General features: G+C 37.2%; 1 protein-coding gene across 1 annotated transcript in view; it reads right to left on the bottom strand.

The window, feature by feature from the left end:
• The window catches only part of LOC149846158 (putative phosphoinositide phosphatase SAC9), a 59,643-nt gene that overhangs the window by 7,434 nt on the left and 32,450 nt on the right, over positions 1-19,759 (bottom strand). The window contains exons 5-10 of the mRNA XM_089990549.1: positions 15,974-16,081; positions 15,655-15,825; positions 15,191-15,433; positions 12,635-13,180; positions 9,525-10,370; positions 7,648-7,845 (exon numbers count right to left, since the gene is read on the bottom strand). Coding sequence (XP_089846675.1) covers positions 7,648-7,845; positions 9,525-10,370; positions 12,635-13,180; positions 15,191-15,433; positions 15,655-15,825; positions 15,974-16,081 — 2,112 coding nt within the window. The remainder of the gene's footprint in view (positions 1-7,647; positions 7,846-9,524; positions 10,371-12,634; positions 13,181-15,190; positions 15,434-15,654; positions 15,826-15,973; positions 16,082-19,759) is intronic.

Below are 19,759 nucleotides of genomic sequence, written 5' to 3' on the forward strand. Positions count from 1 at the left end.
TAAGGTCCAAATCCACATTAATTTGGATCATAAGCATTGGATCCCGTCCAATCCAAACCGACAAACTGCTCCTTTTTTGAAAAACGTGATTTCTGGGCCAACCGGAACTCAAATTCAGAAAAGTAACATATCGTTGCGCTCGACATTCTGAGATGCATCCAACGGTATATTACATGAATATAAATTATGAATTTTGCCCGAAATTAACTCGATTTTTGCTTGAATTTCAAAGTCGAAAATAAATGTTTTTCTTACATTTTAAATGACTCATTTAGACCTAGCTGATGAGACCTGGGCCAAGCCCAGACTCAAAAGCATTGGTTTAATATCGTGGTTCAAACATTTTTCTCCCAGACTTAGCCAAATTTTCAAAAAACCAGAAAATGACTAAGTATGAAAATACACAATATTACAATAACAATTTAATGAGAAAAAAGGCCTTCATGGTAGGTCCAAAATGTTGCAGCAAACAACCAACTATTAAAATTGTAATGAAATGGACTAAATCCAAAATATGTCGCTTATGGACATGCAAAAACACACTTCAATCAAGTAAAACACTTGATTGAATAAACCGCACCACCTTCGTAAGAGTCAAAAATAGCTTTGTTATTGCATAGGAGAGCTCTTAGAAGAGTAAAATATACAAAGCCCTTGAAGGCATATTTATAATACAAGGGGACACAAAGGGGGCAGCTCCAAGTGGCTGTTGGGCTGCACCAGAGTTGCCAATCGAGGAAGCGGGAGCGGGAAGCGATACGGGAAGCGGAAGCGGGAAGCGAGGCACTTCTAAAATTTTAGGAAGCGGGAAGGGCGGGATAACTTAGGATCGAACCAGGAAGCGTCTCGGAAGCGACCTAGGAAGCGTCTCGAAAGCGACCTAGGGAGCGAACTGAAAGCGACCTAAGAAGTGAAGAAGGAAGCGACATAAGATTCAAGTGAGAAGCGAAAGGGAAGCGAATAAGAATCGAAAGAGAAGCTAATAAAAATCGAAAAAGAAGCGAAAATGTAATTATATATTTTTATTTTATCAAAAATTAAGATTTATGTCATCATTGACAAAATAAAACATGTATATAGACAATAAATAATATAAGTTGTAATTATCTAACAAATGCATCATATTGCAACTGTCAAGCATTTAAAAAATCATACATCAAGAGAAGATCATAATCCACATTCTTGTTGCAACCATTTAACAAATGCATGCAAACACTAAATAATGCATTAAGAAAATAAATAAATTTGATTAAAAAACGTACCTTTTTCAACGAAAGAATCAAATGACTTATTATTTGATGTTGTAAATCTTGTCATCCCTGCAACATAGAAAACGAGAAATCAATAAACTCAAAGATTACATAGAGATATGGTTAAATTTTTAAGATATAAATTTCTAAATTGTAAATTATAAGCTACAAAGTTCTAAACTCTAAACTTAAAATTAACATAATCCACTACTTCACTTCATCATGCAAGATTCAAAATAAAAGTATACAAAAAAAAGATTACAAGACCATGACAAAAAAGTAACATAAAAGTTTTTAAGTTGGACTACTTCAACTACATCATAAAAAAAAATTAATAATTCAAGAGTTTATTAATCTGTCATCTTTCTCTTCCCCTTCAAGTCAGCAATAGATCGCGAACTTTCTGCATCATCACGTGCTTCTTGTCCTCCACGACCATGTCTTCTGCTCCTTCCTTCATTTCCTATAATGAATACGTTAAAAAATTAAAATGTTTAAAAACCATAATTTAAAATATAAAAAACACAATATCAACATACCTTGCCTAGGTCTCTGGCTAAAGAAACGATCAATCCGACCATGCGGAACTGATAGTCGCTCTTGTATATCTGCAGTTCTACTAGCTCTATTGGATTGATTTGTATCCTCTTCAACTTCATTTGTAAGTATGATTATTGGAGGTAATTGAGTTCTTGGTTGTGCATCTTTATGTTTGGATTTGGAAATAGTGCTTGATTGTTGTGCACTATCATCCAAATCTCTCCAACGCATGTCCTCTAATCTCAACGTATTTTCTTCTACAATAGGAAGTTCTGGATTGATATCCCATTTTCGACTAGGTCCTTCCTTTTAGCGATTGTTACACCTTTTCATAACAAGAATATAAAATATGAATGGTAATAAATAATCAATGATAGAAAAAGAGAAAAAAAATACCAAAACAAAAGTACAACATGATTTAATCATACTTGTTAATCAATCGAAGATTGGAATGAATATACACCAAGGTATCAACACGATCTTCATTGAACCTATTTCTTTTAACATTGTGAATGTAACTATAGGTGCTACATACTCTTTCTGCAGAAGATGTGCTAATAGGTTGAGATAAAATCTTAATGGCTAATGCTCTCAACTCAGGTGCATCACCACCATAAAAACGCCACCAATTAAGCACCGACATTGTAGGATTCAATGCATCTATTCTTACTGTATTTCGGCTAAATCTTCCACTTCTTGATGCAAAAGCCACAAGTTGTGACCTATAAAGTGTAGGGAGCTCTTCGTTTCCAGCAGATATCACTTCAAGCGCGAGCATTGCACCATCTAAGATATCATTATCCTTTTCTGCAAAAAAAAATGTTTAGTAACTATAACAAGAAAATGCAAATGAAATAAAAAAATAATTAAATCATTAAACTTTAAACTTTATTAAATAGATAGAATAAAATGTTTACCAGGAGAAACTCGTTTGACTCCTGCTGCTGCTGGGATCTTGAGATACTCTGACTCGTAATATTTTGGAGTAAGCATGTGGGCTAGACTGTGGAGAGGCACATTCATTCTATCCCATCTATTTGAGACAATCTTATGAATGTTTTCAAACAAATCTGGTTGTCCTTTTAGATTGTCTTTAATTTCTCCCAACATGTTGTCCATGCCTTCATACACTTCACCAATTATAGGGCCTTCCTGATTACAAAATTTAATCATCTTATAGATGGGTTTTGTAATCAATAATGCTAAACGAACAAAATCCCAATATTCTTCATCAAGAACAATTGTTTCTGTTGTAACAACCCTTTTTTTCATAGTTTCATCCGTGCATGATTGCTTCCATTCGCTCCATCTATCTGAAATTACTGTGAGCCTCAAGCTCTCCCTCACATCAAGCAAGTGCTTCAAAGTAGTATAATGTGAAGCGAACCTTGTTTTTGCAATCTTTATTAACTCTAATTTTTCATTGCTTCTAAAGATTGCTAGTGCTTTTGAATGATTTGTAATATACTTCACAATTTCTTAACTCTGCAAATATGTTTCTCTTAACCAATGAAACTCATGTGCCAAATCCTTGAAGATCAAATTAAGTGTATGCACAACACAAGGTGACCAAAAAATATACTTATACATTTGTTTTAATTTTTCACCTGCTAACTTGCAATTTGCTGTATTGTCTGTAATCACTTGCACTACATTAGAAGGCCCCTGTCTTAAAAAACTCGGCAATGTTTGTAACTGACTGTTGCACATTAGAAAAATCGCTTGCATATAAGAGCATCAAGCCAAAACAGTTTGATGCAAGTATATTTATCAAGTGTTTGTTCTTGATATTTGTCCAACCGTCTGAGACAATGAAAACTCCAAACTCCTCAAACTTTTCTCGAAATTCATTTAACTCTCTGTGAACACACTTTTTCTCACTGTCAAGCAATGTTGTTCGCGCTTTTTCATATGATGGGGGTTTATATCCAGGCACTTTACTAACTGCAGATATCATCTCTTCCCAATATGGTGATCGAAGCACATTGAAAGGTATGCCATTTGCACACAAAAATCTGATAATTTTGTGATCTACATCATCTCTTTCTACCTTTTTAAAGGTATCACGAATATCAACTGTTTTTCGGCTTCAACTAGATGATGTAGTTATACTAATAGGCTTCTTCGGATTATCAATTCCTGATCTCCTCAACTCAAATGCACTTGATGAAACCTCCACTCGTCGAACTTGCCTCTTAATTTTTTTTGCCAATTCTGCATTTTTTGCAACTACAGGATAAAAGGAAATCCCAACACTTTGTCCCTTTAGAGATCCCATAAGATGTGCAAAAACTCGAGTATATGACCCATGATAAATATTTTTGCAGTGTCTGCACATAAAAACCTGGGTTCCACCTTGCTTTCCTTGCCCACTCTTCTTTTGTTTCAATACATGGCGCCATAGCACTGTTGTTTTATGCATGCTAGGTGGTTCATCATCTTGGTCATCTTCAGAATAGTAGTCATCCAAGTCATATTCTTCTTTAATCTTCCTCATCAAAACAATCTTCGTTTCTATCCTCAAACTGATATGGACAAGCAGAAGACCTCTTACCCTTCCCAACACCACTAGATGATTCATGCTCCAAATTGTACAAAGAATCATCATCGTCATCATAATTATCGTGATCATAGCTTGGGATGGTCATTAATGAAGCAAAGAACATGCACATATACCTGCATCATAAAAGTATAAGAATCAACCTAGAATCAACCTAAAACACTTTAAAAAGGCTATTATTAACAACAAAGGATGGAGAGTGAAGAACACAAATCATTACTCATAATTTACCAATTACTAAAACAAATAAATAAACATCATTTAAGGAGGTGAAAGATCTATGATTCTATAATATACTATGATAAAGCAGACAAAATTTAAAAAAAAAAGTTCTTTCAAAAGTTTGCATTTATGAAAAAATGTTAAAGAAAGATAACATAACAACGAAGAAAAACAAAATTCATATTGGCCGACTGTTTCTAGTAATAATGATATTTATTTAAAATTTTAAACAACTAACTGCAGCATACTAGTTGCCCCACTCTTCTGATAGAGTAAATGAGCCAAGCCTGGGTGTGCCCACGCTTGGTATATCAAAGAATTCATACTTAATAGGGATGATAAGCTCAATCATGCTTGGTATACACTTTGTATAATATGTTTTTATATTATAGCTTATATATTTTTATAATATGAATTCAATAATTTTCCTATAATATATATTTTTATATATTAATTTATACTTATAAGTATCTCTTTTGTTTCTTTTATAATGCTTGGTACACTTGATCAACATGTAAGTTCAGAATTCACATAAAGCAAAATCACTTCAAGAGATCAAGGAGAGAATGAAAGTCTGCAAGATCAAACACCATAATGAAACCATAAGACAAATTGTGGAGGCAGAACATGTTTTTCATTGACTTTGAAATTGAAAACAATAAATCAATAATCCATATATATCCAACAGTAAAAGAATAATAACAGTGATCCAATCAATCTGATCAGGATTCAAGCACTCGTCAAAATGATTTAAAAGCTATGTCACATGGGTGCGGGTGCGGGTGCGGGTGCGGGGATTCGGCACTTCCGAAAACCCGGGTGCGGGGGTGCGGCAGGGGCAAAAATGTAATAAGTAATATATATATATATATATATATATATATATATATATATATATATATATATATATATATATATATATATATATATATATATATATATATATATATATATATATAGGGGGTTGGGGAATAGGCGGTTTTTTTTTTTTAAAAAGGGGGTTGGGGAATAGGCGGGTTTTTTTTTTTAAACTTTGCAGTTGTCAGCAGCTGTGCTTGAAAACTGAAAAACTTACTTTATGCTAGTCTGTCAGCAGCTGACAGACTAGCATAAAGTTTTTTTAAAAAAAATTCGAAGCCCATTTGGGCAATTTTTTTTTTTAAAAATGGACATTAATGATCCTGGGTGCGGTCAACGCACCCAGGATCGAGTTGACCGCACCCGGTGCGGCACCCGCGTCGAGTCGCGTCGACGCGGGTGCGGCACCCTCCTAGCCGAATCCCTGTGACATAGCTTAAAAGTTAAAACCTACAAGAATGATAAAAAAAAATATTGCATTAACCCTTATTCCTAATACATAATTACACCAATACTCTACATGAATATGTCAATTTGAGGAAAATTAAGAAGCAAAAGGTTGATTAAAGATGGCTATTCTACATATGACATGAAATATGCAAATCCTGACTCAGGATATTACCATGAACAAACTTTACCATGCTAACACCATGTAATTTAGCCATACTATTCATTTACCGATGCACAACTTTTCACTCTTCAAGAATTAATACAGATAATTTCAATGTGCTTGTTCTTTCCATGCTATATTAGAATGGGGGAGATGTAACATAGCACGATTTTCATAATACAACAACAACTCATGTGCTGATGGCGTGATACCCATCTGCAGTACCTGCTGCTACAACATGTCATAGGGATACTCCAACTTAATCCCATATCATGTCCCCTTGTAATAGAAAATTTCATAAAAATGGCACCCTGGCAGCATAAAAACTCTAAGGGCTTACCACCAAGGTGGTATCCCGTGTGGTAAACGGGTCCTGTGCCAAGCTGAAAGCTGGAATCCCTCTACCGCGTGGGGCTTAAGAGATGGTTAGGGTCTGCGACTCTGCCTAACCCCAACTTGCCTTAAAAAAAATAAAAGAAAAGAAAACTCTGAAAAGTCTGAACGAGAGTCGCCATGCTTGGCTTGTGAAGGGGTTGCAGTCGTGCGATGAGCGTGAGAGAAGAGATGGAGAGAGTGAGAGGAGAGCGTACCTGAACATAAGGGGGGAGGGGGAAAAATCGGAGTCGTGGGAGATAGAGAGAAGAGATGAGAGAAGAGATGGAGGGGAAATGGATACGCGTACCTGAATATCCCCATCGTCGGTCGGTGGAGGTCGCCGAACGTCGAAAAAGGTCGCCGGAAGTTCTGAAGGTCGCCGGTTGGTGGCCAAAATCCTGAGAGAGAGGGAGGAAGAGAGAGACTCTGAAGAGGCGTGAAAAAAAAACCCTAAGGCCTCTTTTAAGTTTTTTTTTTCGCGAGTTTTTTAAAATTCCTATTTTGCCCTTAATAAAAAACTCTTTCTTTTTTAAAAAAAGGGCAAAATAGTAATAAAGGTCACTCGTACCCCATTAAAGGGATACGCGTACCCCTTTAAAGGGGTACGCGCTTCCGAATACTTAAGTGCGCTTCAACGTGCGTTTCGGAAGCGTCGCGTTTCGCGCTTTCGAAGCGCGTATCGGGGAAGCGCGCTTCCCCTCAAGCATAGGCGCTTCTGGTAACTCTGGGTCAGACCCTAATAGGCTGATGCCTATTACAGTGAAAAGACCGAAATAGGGTATTTTGGTTTACATAAGTATATATATATATATTAACAAAAATCACATAAAGAAAGGCCATCCTTGGATTTTGGAATGATGAGTATGATGCTGGCAATAATGGGAATCCTATGATCATCTTGAAGACAGTCACTAGAGCACCATAAATCGAAACAAAATAAAATACCCTTAAGTCAAATATTATATTAGTCTATCCATCCTTTAAGGGCTCTGGCTTTTAATATCTTAAATACATCAGATATTGAGAAAAACACAAAAATAGAAAATCAGGAGAAATCAACCATAGATTTAAAGAAGTGATTGTTTCTAGTTTTCATCCTTGATGTTTATTTTATGCACTGAAATACTCTAATGAAAAAAGTCAGCAAATACATTGCTATTTGATCATAATATCAAAAAATTGGTAAGTATACAAACAAGGGTATGTCATAAATTTCTTCAAAAGATGCTTACAATAGGGACATCGAATGTTGAATAGCCACATGAACTAACGAGCAAGATAACCCCTGAGACAATGGAAAGTGTGCCAAGAACTATTGCAAATTCAATGTTCGTTGAATTTGGTGGAGCTCGCCAACATGAACCTGCTGCTCCAACATCAAGTGGCAAAAGTAATGACAAAGCTGGGGCTGATCCTGTTGCCATTTCTAACTGTGATAGATAAAACGTTGTCAGTTTATACAAGCAAGAATGTTTCATTAAGAAATTCCAATAAAAAATGACACAGATTTTAAAGATGAGAAAACAATAACTTCATTGCATACGTGACTAATTCCAGAAAGAAATAAAACCACCTAAAACAGAAGATTTTGATCACTTAGTCATATTATAATATAACTAAAGATACAAGTTACCAACAATTACAGAATGCAGATATAAACTTTGCAACATAAGCACATAAGCACATGCTCATACAACACTTTCTATCGAGAGTTTCAGCCATGCTTGGAGTGCAAGTGCATTTGAAAGGAACACGGGTATCTTTGAAAAAATTCAAACAATGAAAAGAAATTGTTTGAAGCATAAACAACTCAACGATCTCATGTTGGTGAACTGTAACTTTGTAGTACAAGGGCGAAATTTTGACTTAACATTCCGACCTGTAGGAGTATGATTTGACAAGCAAGATTCTTAGATTGAATATTTAAAAATTTGAGTGTTAAATGACATATTCCTCGCATTCCTGCAGCATTTAACACCTTACACAGTTACAGAGTATAAAATCAACCAATTGCTCCCCACCAACATTAAGAATGCATCATCTATGCTCCATCACAAGGTGCTGTCCATCCATCAAGGGTCACCAATGTCTACCTAGCTTGCCACCACTGCCTTGTTGTTAGCACTAATACAACCAGCCTTCCATGCAATGAAACCAGTGCAATGTTTTCCAGTCAATGAAGCCTTCTAGGAAAATTTAACGGCAATCTTAGAAATAAAAAAAGCCTAAATAACAATTTGGCATTAACCAGTTTCATACTAAAAATAAGTGGCTAAAGAGGTCCTGGCATGCTAAATGATGAAAGCATGATATTTAAGACAATATGCGGGTGATCTAGGAGATAAGATAGATTAAGAAGACGATGTTGATTTTTTTGTTTTGGGGGGTGAGGTGGGGGTGAATGAAAGAAGATAATGATGATAAGAACAACGATTACGATCACTCATGAGCAATCATCCAGTTATTACGTTTAGAGTGAGAGAGAGAGAGAGAGAGAACACTTTACTGAATTTGGCTTTATTTTAATTGCATGCATAGTATTAGTTGCACTGTGACTTGTGACACGGGGTTTGCCTTTCTTTTTCCCTTTTCTCTTTCCATTGTCATAGACGTGAGTAACTTCCTTTTAACCTTTTCACTACTTGATTGTTTTTTGTCGTTTCTTTGTATACTCTGACACAATTTTTTTTAAAGTGTTTACATAACTTCGTTATATTTTGCCTTGCACTCTACCTAATATTGAGATTGTAGCAGCATATACTGCTATTGCAGAGAGAGAGAGAGAGAGAGAGAGAGAGAGAGAGAGAGAGAGAGAGAGAGAGAGAGAGAGAGTTGGTTCAACTAATTCACAGCAATTTATACATCGAAAGTACAGCAAATAAAATGATAACCATCTGAAGAACCACATCTTTTAAAAAACTAAATTGGAGAATCATTTCAACACCATCAAAACATCATAAGAAATATAGATCTGGGAAAACCCTGGAATGCTCAAAAGGAAAATTCAGCTGGGAAAGAAAAAAGACATAAACATAATCCATGGTGGAGAAATTGATCATTAGTTCACAACAGAATTAAACTACCACAACAGTTAAGCTTGAAATATTACCGAATACAGAAAAGCTGCAGATGGAAATTCAGCGAGTGATTCTTCCTGGCTGAGTAAATTCTTTAACTGCTTCTTGTTTAGTTCAACACCTTGCCGATATCCAAGTTCGTGTTTTACATCATATGTATGATCTTTTATACAAGGATCTAACACCTTCCTTAAGGCTTGCACGGCTGCATCATCTGCCCGTGCCCTTCTTCGTAAGCTACTTAGAACCCTAATATAGTCCAAAACCAATGCATCAAGAACAATACCAGGACAGCATGATCTACATAAAATGCCATCAAGCATAATGGCATGGTTGGCTGAATTTCCATCATTTTGCCCACCATGGCTAGATCCACTGGGGCTACATAAACCATTGAACTGTGTCACCCCCATTTGATTAGTATTTACAAGTAAAGTGCTTCCCCTGCCAGCAACACAAACCTTGCATACCTTTCTTTGACAAAGAGAACACATCAGAAGCAACAAAGAACCTGCAAAAGGAACCTTTGAGGGCTGCAAACGGTTTTGTGCATCAAAACGAACTTCACAACCGGAACCTAAACAGGATTCCCCAGTTCCAGCTATATTCCAGAAATCTACAGTACAATCCTCCTCTGCCTCAAGGCCAATGGAAGCTACACTCTTGTCCTCAAAGACAGTATGTCCCAACAAAGCAAGACTATTTGCAGCTTTGCACAATCGACCCATATCTGAAAGACTAATTAGTTTGTTTGGATCTAACATTGCAGGATCAACACCGATGGATAAGAGAGCTCTATCCCTTTCTGCAGCAGATAAATTTAGACGGAACCGCTCAATTTCAAGTTTCATTGCTTGTAAAAAGTCTGGTTTCCTGGCCTGAAAAGTAACATATCCATCGTATTGACTATGTCAGCTAATAGATTTGTAAACTGAATAAATATCGGTCTCAACCCTTGACTGAAGAATTAAATGTCCAAAAGCACGTGACACGTCACAATCCAAAGCAGAAAAAAATGAAGACAACTATTTACCATGGAAATCAAAATGAGAGGAATCTGAAACCAGATTGTACCACAAAAAGCACTTAAATTTATCATAGATTGGCCATGGACATCTTGGAAGGTGATCATGCTGCATTTGCATCTTCCAAAGTAAAAAAAAAATGAAGACAACTAGTTACCATGAAAATCAAAATGAGAAGAAGCTCACACCAGATTGGACCACAAGAAAAAAGGAAATCACTTAAATTTATCATAGACATGCCCAAGATTTTACTGCATTCGCCATCTACATCTCACGTTGCATTTTGCATAAAGGATACATCACATAGTGAAGGACTGAGTGCTTGCAATGAGTCAATGGTCTTTTCCATGTCAATAAACAGTTAGGTCCAAGGTGGATCAACCAACATCCTAATAATTTCAGATACTTGACTGGGAAACTGGGGAGCTAAGAGGTTACTGAAATTGAGTAAAGGTCAGAATCAAGTTATAATAATAATAATATTATTATTATAACATCATCATCATTATTATTATTGATAATAATAATAATAATGACAGTAGAAAAAACTCAGACATATAGAGGACAAGGTATGAAGGGAGGAGATGGGGAAATAAATAAGAATAGGTCAGGTCAGGGCAACATGCTCTGAGCATGAAAACCATAAACATGACAGCATTTCTGCCCCCAGACAAAACTGGAAAGCTAAATAAACACTTTCTTCATAAGTTGGACAACATATGAAATAACACATGGAGAGAGAGAGAGGTGAAAGTGGGCCAGGTGGATCAAACCAACCCATTAATGACACTGTTGCACTGAACCCAACCCAATTAACTGTAGGGTCAGTTTTGTCCAATATGTGATCGGGTTCAAATTGGATCCAGTAACTAGCTAGATGTAACCCAGTTAACCTAAATCTGAGCCTATATAAGACACCAAGCACAGGGAAATAACTTTTGACAAAAACAGGCAGGTGATAAAAGCTAGGAAACAATATCGGTTTGTATTATAGTTTCATAACCCAAGATTGCAGCAATTCAACCAACACAGATTGGGTGAGTTTTCATGCCCATGCACAGATAAACACACACACATGCAAACATAGACATAACATGGTCGACATGGACCTGGACCCAACCCAACATGTAGCAGGCCCAATTTCAGAATCAGACCTTATGACCTGTGTTAAGTTGTATCATTGTATCATATATATGTATATGATCATATATGTACACACACACACACACACACACATATATATGTATATTCATATCATTGTAATAGGTAATACCTAATAGGGGCATTTCAGTCTTTTCACTGTATAGGCTGTGCCCATTAGGGCCACTAATGTCTTTGTATATTTTTTGTTTCCTTTATTCTTTTCTGTTTTGTAAATTCCTGTTTTTGTAATGGGCAATATTGTTATTGCCCAAATATAGCTGTTGGGAGATCCCAACAGCTATATTTATAGCTGTAGGGATGCTCCCTACAGCTATATTGACTCTCCTTTGTGTATATATAGGGGTGCTTCCCCTTAGATGGGTATTTCTTTCTCAAGAACCCAATCTCTCAATAATATTCATTATTTTTACTTGTGATTCAAGCCTATAAGTGGCTTATGTGTATGAGTTTTGTATGGACCCATATGCGTTCATTGTGTTCTTGTAAGCCCATAAGAGGCATCTATTTGTATTTTTCTCTTTCATTACAACCTGAACAAGTCCTCTGCCTACGACATATCAAAGCCAACCAATTATATCAGGCCCAGGTCTAGTCCACCCCTCGCTAGGAGTGGAATACAACATCCCCATTTTGTTGACAGCATTTTTGGAACCATTGCCTTGTAAGATTCTTGTCATTGCCATCTATATAGATGTTTAATAAACTGTATAAGCAAGTTCGTGCTCTACATTGCAGGTCAAAATCATGTTCAGTTAGTTACCAAAATACAGCTAAATATATATTGAAAATCCAAAAGTACCTGCTCCTAGTAGCAAACACTTAACCGTAAAGAGGTTCCACAAAATGAATCTAGAAATTCCAACATATAAAGAAGATAGTTTGATCATAGATAGGAAAGATGCTTGATAAAGAAATCTTCAAGAGTATAAACACAATGAATTAGCATCTATTACCATCTTAGGACCACAAAGGTTTCTGAAACAACTCAAATAGTGCTGCGTTGCAGTTTCATTTTCAGACGCAGGATCTTGCAACAGAGAAGATGACTTGTAATCTTGCTCAGAACCCTTCTGTTCAACTAAGCCATCTCCAAAGAAATCAAGCAAATCACCTGATCCAACTTGAATGGTAGTTCCTTGCAGATCAGGTTGATCTTGCTCAGAACCCTTTTGTTCAATTAAGCCATCTCCAAAGAAATCAAGCAAATCACCTGATCCAACTTGAACGGTAGTCCCTTGCAGATCAGGTCGGGGAGAAGGTTGTGGACATACAAAATCTCCACCTAGAAGATCAAATCCATGGGGTAATAATCCATTTGTCTGGCATACAACTGAGGAATTTTGACTGGACAATGAAGTGTCAAAGGCATTGACTTCTGAATCAGTCAAAAATCGGTTTGTTCTCTTGTGACATTTCTTTTCGATCTCAATAAACTTCAGATAAGGGCCATTCTTAACAAATATATCTCTCCAAGGAAGAGCAACTCCAAGTACCTCAATCTGCATGAGTGAAAAGATATATTACTCATATCACCAAGTAGAAACACTATATGACATAATTTCACAAGAGCAAAAACAACATCTTGAAGTAATCTGTCACATGGGTACGGGTGCGGGTACGACACGGCAATTTTTAAAAATGCAGGTATGGCGACACAGGATATATATGTATATATATATTTATATATAAAGAATATGATTTAATATAAAAAGACTAAAATGTAATTTAAAGATCTCTCTCTCTCTCTTCGTAACCCTCACCCACTGCCTCTCTCTCTCCCTCTCTCCATTCTCTCTTTGTAACCCTCACCCCACCGCCTCCCTCTCTCTCTCTCTAACCCCACTCACATCACCTCTCTCTCTCTCTCTCTCTCCTGCTGCCAAGGGTGGGAAGGGAGAGGGTTTAGACAGGAAAAATAGGAAAAAAAAAGAGATTGTGGGTTTCAGGTCGGGTCTTAGTTGGATCTGACCCAACCCACAGGCCCACTACCCGTGCCGTGCCCGGTACCCGTACCGTGTCAACATGGGTACATGGCCTATTTCGCCTTGTCTATGTGACATAGGAAGTAATCAACCATATTTTATTCACAACATTAAAAATAAATAAGAGAAAAGGAAGGGAAATTTCCCAAAAGTTTTTTTTTGTTTTTCTTCATATGATGAAAAATTCCCACAATAAGGGAAGCAATGAGATTATGATGCCATTTCTGCAGATCCATTTGCAAGACACTTTTGATACTACGGTTTAACATTAATTCATTTTTTATTATTTTTTCACAGCTTTATTTAGAATTTTGACGACACTACACAATTTCTTTTGAAAGGGTATTTAGATGACGAAAGGTTCATAAACCACAAGTTTGTGATATGTCGCTTCATCTCACATGAACATGATGGGGGTGTTGAATGTGCACGTGAGGGGAGGGGGAAGAAAACGACTCTTCCCTTTCTAGTTTTGGACATACACTTAGTACAGTCTTTGTCATCATCATGCTCTTCACCTAACCATCCCTTTCTGCTTCATCATCATCTTTTTATACAGCTAACCATCATTTATTTATCACAATATTCACAATCATTTATATTATCATTAATAACAAACATTACTTTCCTCAAAGCCATCATCATTTTTCTTTGATCAGCATCATTGTTAGTATCTGTATGAATGTCATCACCACATCATGATCATCATTTTTTTCATACATCATTAACCTTCATCACTACCATATCGTCACCATCATAATCACCATTTTCTCTCCATCATCATCACCACCATTATCATACTATTCATTGCCTTTTTTAATTCCATTTCCTTGCAACCACCACCACATAATAGTGATCAGCACTACATCCACCAATATTATCACCACCAGCTATGTTACATGGGTGCGGGTGCGGCAAAATATATATATATATATATATATATATATATATATATATATATATATATATATATATATATATATATATATATATATATATAAGGGGGGTCCACGGGTCCCGCTGTGCGGTCAGCGGTCCAGAGGGGGGGGCGCCCCTGGTGGGGGTTATAGGGGGGCAGCGCCCCCCTGCCAAGATTTTTTTTAAAAATTCCGCAGCCCATTTCATAGGGCAATTTTTAAAAAAAAAAATCCAAAAAATGGACCAAAATGTCCCTAGGTGCGTTGACTGCACCCAGGGTCGGGTTGACCGCACCGGGTGCCGCACCCGCATCGCGTCAACGCGGGTGCGGCACCTGTCTGGCCAAATCCCTGTGACATAGACCACCAGTTATTGTTACCGCCTTTCTCTTCTCAAATGATGCATTTTTAGGTTTATCATATTCATTTGGTCATTTTCTCTTACGCAGACCCATTGATTAAAGAATATAGCTGATTTCCTAATTCCTTTCCATCCATCCTCTCTCAAATACCAATCAATTTTTAGCCAAACACGTGAACAGAGAAGCATAAGCAATAATGACAATAAATAAAGAAGAATTAATCAACAAAATTAAACTCAGGTTTGTACCTCACCAAGAGTGATAGGGATTCTCCTAGAAGTTGCAGGATAAAATGTAAGTGCAACAACACGGGTAAGAAAATTCAATTCTCCCTCCAATTCTTCAAAACTATACAACAATGAATTGGAAGACTTCTGTTGAGATTGAAGCCGTGCGCCTGCACCTGTAATAGCCATATCCTCTGAGTTGATTGCACCTGTCAAGGGTATCACCATATTTGTCCCATTTGGACATTGAGGTATAGTTACTCCCTGCATTGCAGCAAAACTAACAACCTTAAAGTACTTTGCACCTCACACATCCACGTCCTGAACATAGTATTGTAATTAATACTAATATGAAAAGCGAAAATAGGACAGCAATACAGCTAAACAGGAACAATAATGAAACATAGTTTCATACACAATAGCATGACCTCCATTTGGACAGAACAGATTGGATAAAGCAATCAAAACAACCAAAAAGCACCCACCTCAAGCACGAGCTTAAGCCCATCCAAACTGCATCCTGTTCGGACATCAACTGTAGCTGGAAAGGAGGAGTCATCTGCTCCATGTGAAATGGTCAAGAGAAGCTGACAAACATGGCAAGGTTCTTGAAGGTATACGAAAATTTCGATAATGTCTGCAGCAGGTGGGCAGACCTGACAATGTTATGATGCATTTGCTTCAGCAACCCATTATAAGCAAGCAATCAGCTTCCATGTACATTGATGGAAATTTCTCTTAATCAGGAGGCAAACCTACAAGACTAAGGTTAACCTAGCACCTAGAAACACAGATTCAATTTACCCATATCAGATCTTTCTTCCTGAAACTGAGTAGATCAGCTCCATCATTAGTACCAGGAAACATATTCGGAATCGGTTTCAAAAAGCACGCAGATGGTCGTGACAACACCTGTGTCAAGTAAGAAACTGTTACCACAAAATGAAGAAAGCAAAAGACAAAAATAGAGATGAACATTGGTTCAATCATATCATCTCGAGAATCAACTAGTCAAAATAAACAAAAAGAAAAACAAATCCTCAAAACAAAGACCAAGGTCCCCAGACAGTCTTTATCCAGAAATTATTAGCAATCTAGAGGTCCCTTCTGTTTGCTTTTTCCATAACTAAAGTTCAGATGGACATTATTGGTAAAATGTAAACTGTAATACATATATATTATTTAATATTATTATATTTTTCCTTTTATTATTTTCTTTTTCTATTTTCCTTTATTTTCTTTTTTAGCATCTAGTTTAATAGAAACTAGATATTTGATCCAGTCAAGTTCCTGTTGGAACTTGACTGTGCAAATAGCTGTTGGACTGTAGTCCAACAGCTATAATAATAGCTGTTGGAATCTAGTCCAACAGCTATAATAAGAGCCATTGGACTAGAATCCAACGTCGTCTCTTTTGGAGAGCTCAAAATGAGCTCTCCTCTCTCTTCCACTTTTTTGTATATATAGAGGTGAACCCCTTCAATGTAAATTACTATGCTTCTTAAGCATTTTGTGCATGAATAAAGTATTATTTATTTTTCAAGTGTTCTTCCTTTTATACCCTTTCAAGGGTCATGCTTGTAGTGTCTCCAATAGACACTTGTTTGTGAGTTATTCGTGCATTTGTTGAAGACCACCATTTCATTACATGGTATCAAAGCTACAGAATCCTTAGATCTTGAAGTGATTTCGCCTCGATTTCCATACCACATTTACAAAAGGTGTTTCATCACCTTGTTCTTGGCTCAAGAAGATTTGTTTGAAGAAAGACGAACTTGTGCTACAAAAAATTTGGTTTTGTATCCTCTCTCTTATTCCCGTGTTTACTCATTTTCTTTTTTCCCCTCTCTCTCTCCTCCTATCTATTCCTCTCTTACCCTTGTAAAAGATGGATGCCAATGATAAGATCACCATCATTCCTATGAAGCTAAATGATACTAACTATGTAATGTGGGTTTCGATTATGAAGCACCACATTTGGGGAAAAGGTTTATGGGGTACAGTGGATGGTTCCGATTCAGAACCTAAACTATCTCTTACCAAGAAAGAGGGTGATAAAGAGGTTCCTCTAACGGAGGAAGAGAAGAGTAAGGCGTTAAGTCACTTATGAAAAAAAAATGAAAAGAGTGGAGGATAGAGCATGCAAAAATTATATCATGGCTCATCAATAGCATAGACATTGAAAAATGCGCTAGTCTAGCTAAGTTTGAGCATGCCGATAAGGCTTGAGAATACCTCAAAAACATGTATTCCCTTAAAGATATTGCACATGTGTGCAATTTACAAGACAAAGTTCGGACAATGACTCAAAAAGATAAAACTATTCAAGAATATTACAATGAGTTGTCCGAACTTTGGGAAGAGTTGGTTTTTCTTGAGCCCAAATGGCATTGTGCCGAAGATATCGAGCTTCGCCAAAAGCAACTCGATATGGAACATTTCTATCAATTTGTGAATGGTCTAAGGCCAGAGTTTGAATCCACCAAATCGGCCCTTTTATATCGTGAAAAAATTCCTTCTATTGTTGATACTGTTAACGTCGGCTGGGTTCCTGATTAAACAGTAACTGAGAGAGAGAGAGAGAGAGAGAGAGAGAGAGAGAGAGAGAGTAATCGTATGTTTCATTAGTCCCTAATCCCTACTTAAAGGAATTAGTACAAAATTAGGTTACTAAAAGAACCCATCTACTTATTACTAATTACATAAAGCTACCCAAAACCAAAAAGATATTTTCCTTTAACACTCCCCCTCAAGCTGGAGCATATATATCTATCATGCTCAGCTTGTCACAGCATTTAAGAAAGCCCACACTAGCAAGAGGTTTAGTAAACACATCGGCAGCTTGATCCTCTGAAGCAACGTGACAAGTAGAGATTTGACCTGTCTGTACTAGATCTCTTATGTAGTGATAATCAACTTCAATGTGTTTAGTCCTCTCATGAAACATTGGATTATTAGCAATATAAGTGGCTGCTCTGTTATCACATCTCATCACCATCGGCGTTGAGGTCTGTACATGTAGATCTCTGAGAATTGATCTAACCCATATCATTTCGGCTGCAGTTTGGGCCATGGCTCTATATTCTGACTCAGCACTCGATCAAGCTACTACGGTCTGCTTTTTACTTCTCCAGCTTATTAAATTTCCGCCTATAAACACACAAAACCCCGTAGTGGATTTTCTATCACTAATGTCTCCTGCATAGTCAGCATCCGAATAGGCAACTATATCAAGAGAAGAGCTTGATTTGTATAGTAGTCCTTTACCCGGAGATGACTTCAAGTACCTAAGAATCATCACTGCTGCCTGCCAATGTACTTGGGTTGGTTTATCCATGAACTGGCTAATCTTGCTCACAGCTAGAGAAATATCTGGTCTTGTCACTGTAACGTACAAGAGTTTACCAACTAGAGACCAGAAACTTCTAATGTCAATAGGTTCTGCCTCTTCAAACAAGTGAAGTTTAGGATCCATTGGAATGTTAGCAGGTTTGGCTCCTAACATTCCTGTTTCCTGTAACAAATCAAGTACATACTTCCTCTAAGATAAAACTAACCCTTCACGGCTTCGAGCTACCTCTATACCCAAGAAATATCTAAGAGAACCAAGATCTTTGGTAACGAAGTGTTTCTGAAGATGAGCTTTGGTATCTGAGATATCCTTTTTATTGCTTCCTGTAAGTATAATATCATCCACGTACACAACCATAATCACAACACCAGTGGGAGTTTTCTTAACAAACAATGAGTGGTCTGATGCTGACTTGTTAAAACCGAAAGCGGACATACTCTCAAACAACTTCTGAAACCACGCACGTGGACTTTGCTTTAGACCATATATTGCTTTCTTTAACTTGCACACCTTGTAACACTCCCCCTGAACCTCGAAATCCGGAGGTTGCTGCATATACACCGTCTCTGACAAATCACTATACAAAAATGCGTTCTTTATATCCAACTGGCATAAGCCCCAACCATTATGGACATCCACAGATATGACTAGCCGAATAGTGCCAAAGCGTGCCACAGGAGAAAAAGTTTCAAAGAAGTCTACCCCATATGTCTGTGTATACCCTTTTGCCACCAACCTGACTTTGTACCGTTCAATAGAGCCATCTGAATTGTACTTAATGGTGTAGACCCACTTACACCCAACAATATCAGCATCCTCCGGCGGAGTAACTAACTCCTAGGTATTCCGTGAGACTAAGGCATCCATCTCATCGTGTATAGCCATTTTCCATTTTGAGTCTAGGACAGCCTGATGGTGATCTAGAGGTAGAGATTCAGCGGATAGAGCTATGATGAACTTCTTCATATGACTCCCAAGTCTCGCATCTGTAACAAACTTAGAAATGGGATGTAAGGTACATTGCCTTTTACCTTTCCTGATAGCTATTGGCAAATCATCATCCACAATAGATGCTTCAGTCGTGGTTGGAGGACTTGCTTCTGAGGGAGAAGGTAGTGTAGGTTCTGATTCCGGAGGAGATCTTCGAGTATATACCAGAGGTGGATCGTGATATCGTGACTGAGTGTGAGAGGTAGGAGAGCTTGAAGGAATGATATCGTGACTGAGTGTGAGAGTTT

The sequence above is a fragment of the Nuphar pumila genome, chromosome 2 (assembly GCF_984573655.1).
Source record: "Nuphar pumila chromosome 2, dmNupPumi1.hap1.1, whole genome shotgun sequence".
Classification (NCBI taxonomy): domain Eukaryota; kingdom Viridiplantae; phylum Streptophyta; class Magnoliopsida; order Nymphaeales; family Nymphaeaceae; genus Nuphar; species Nuphar pumila.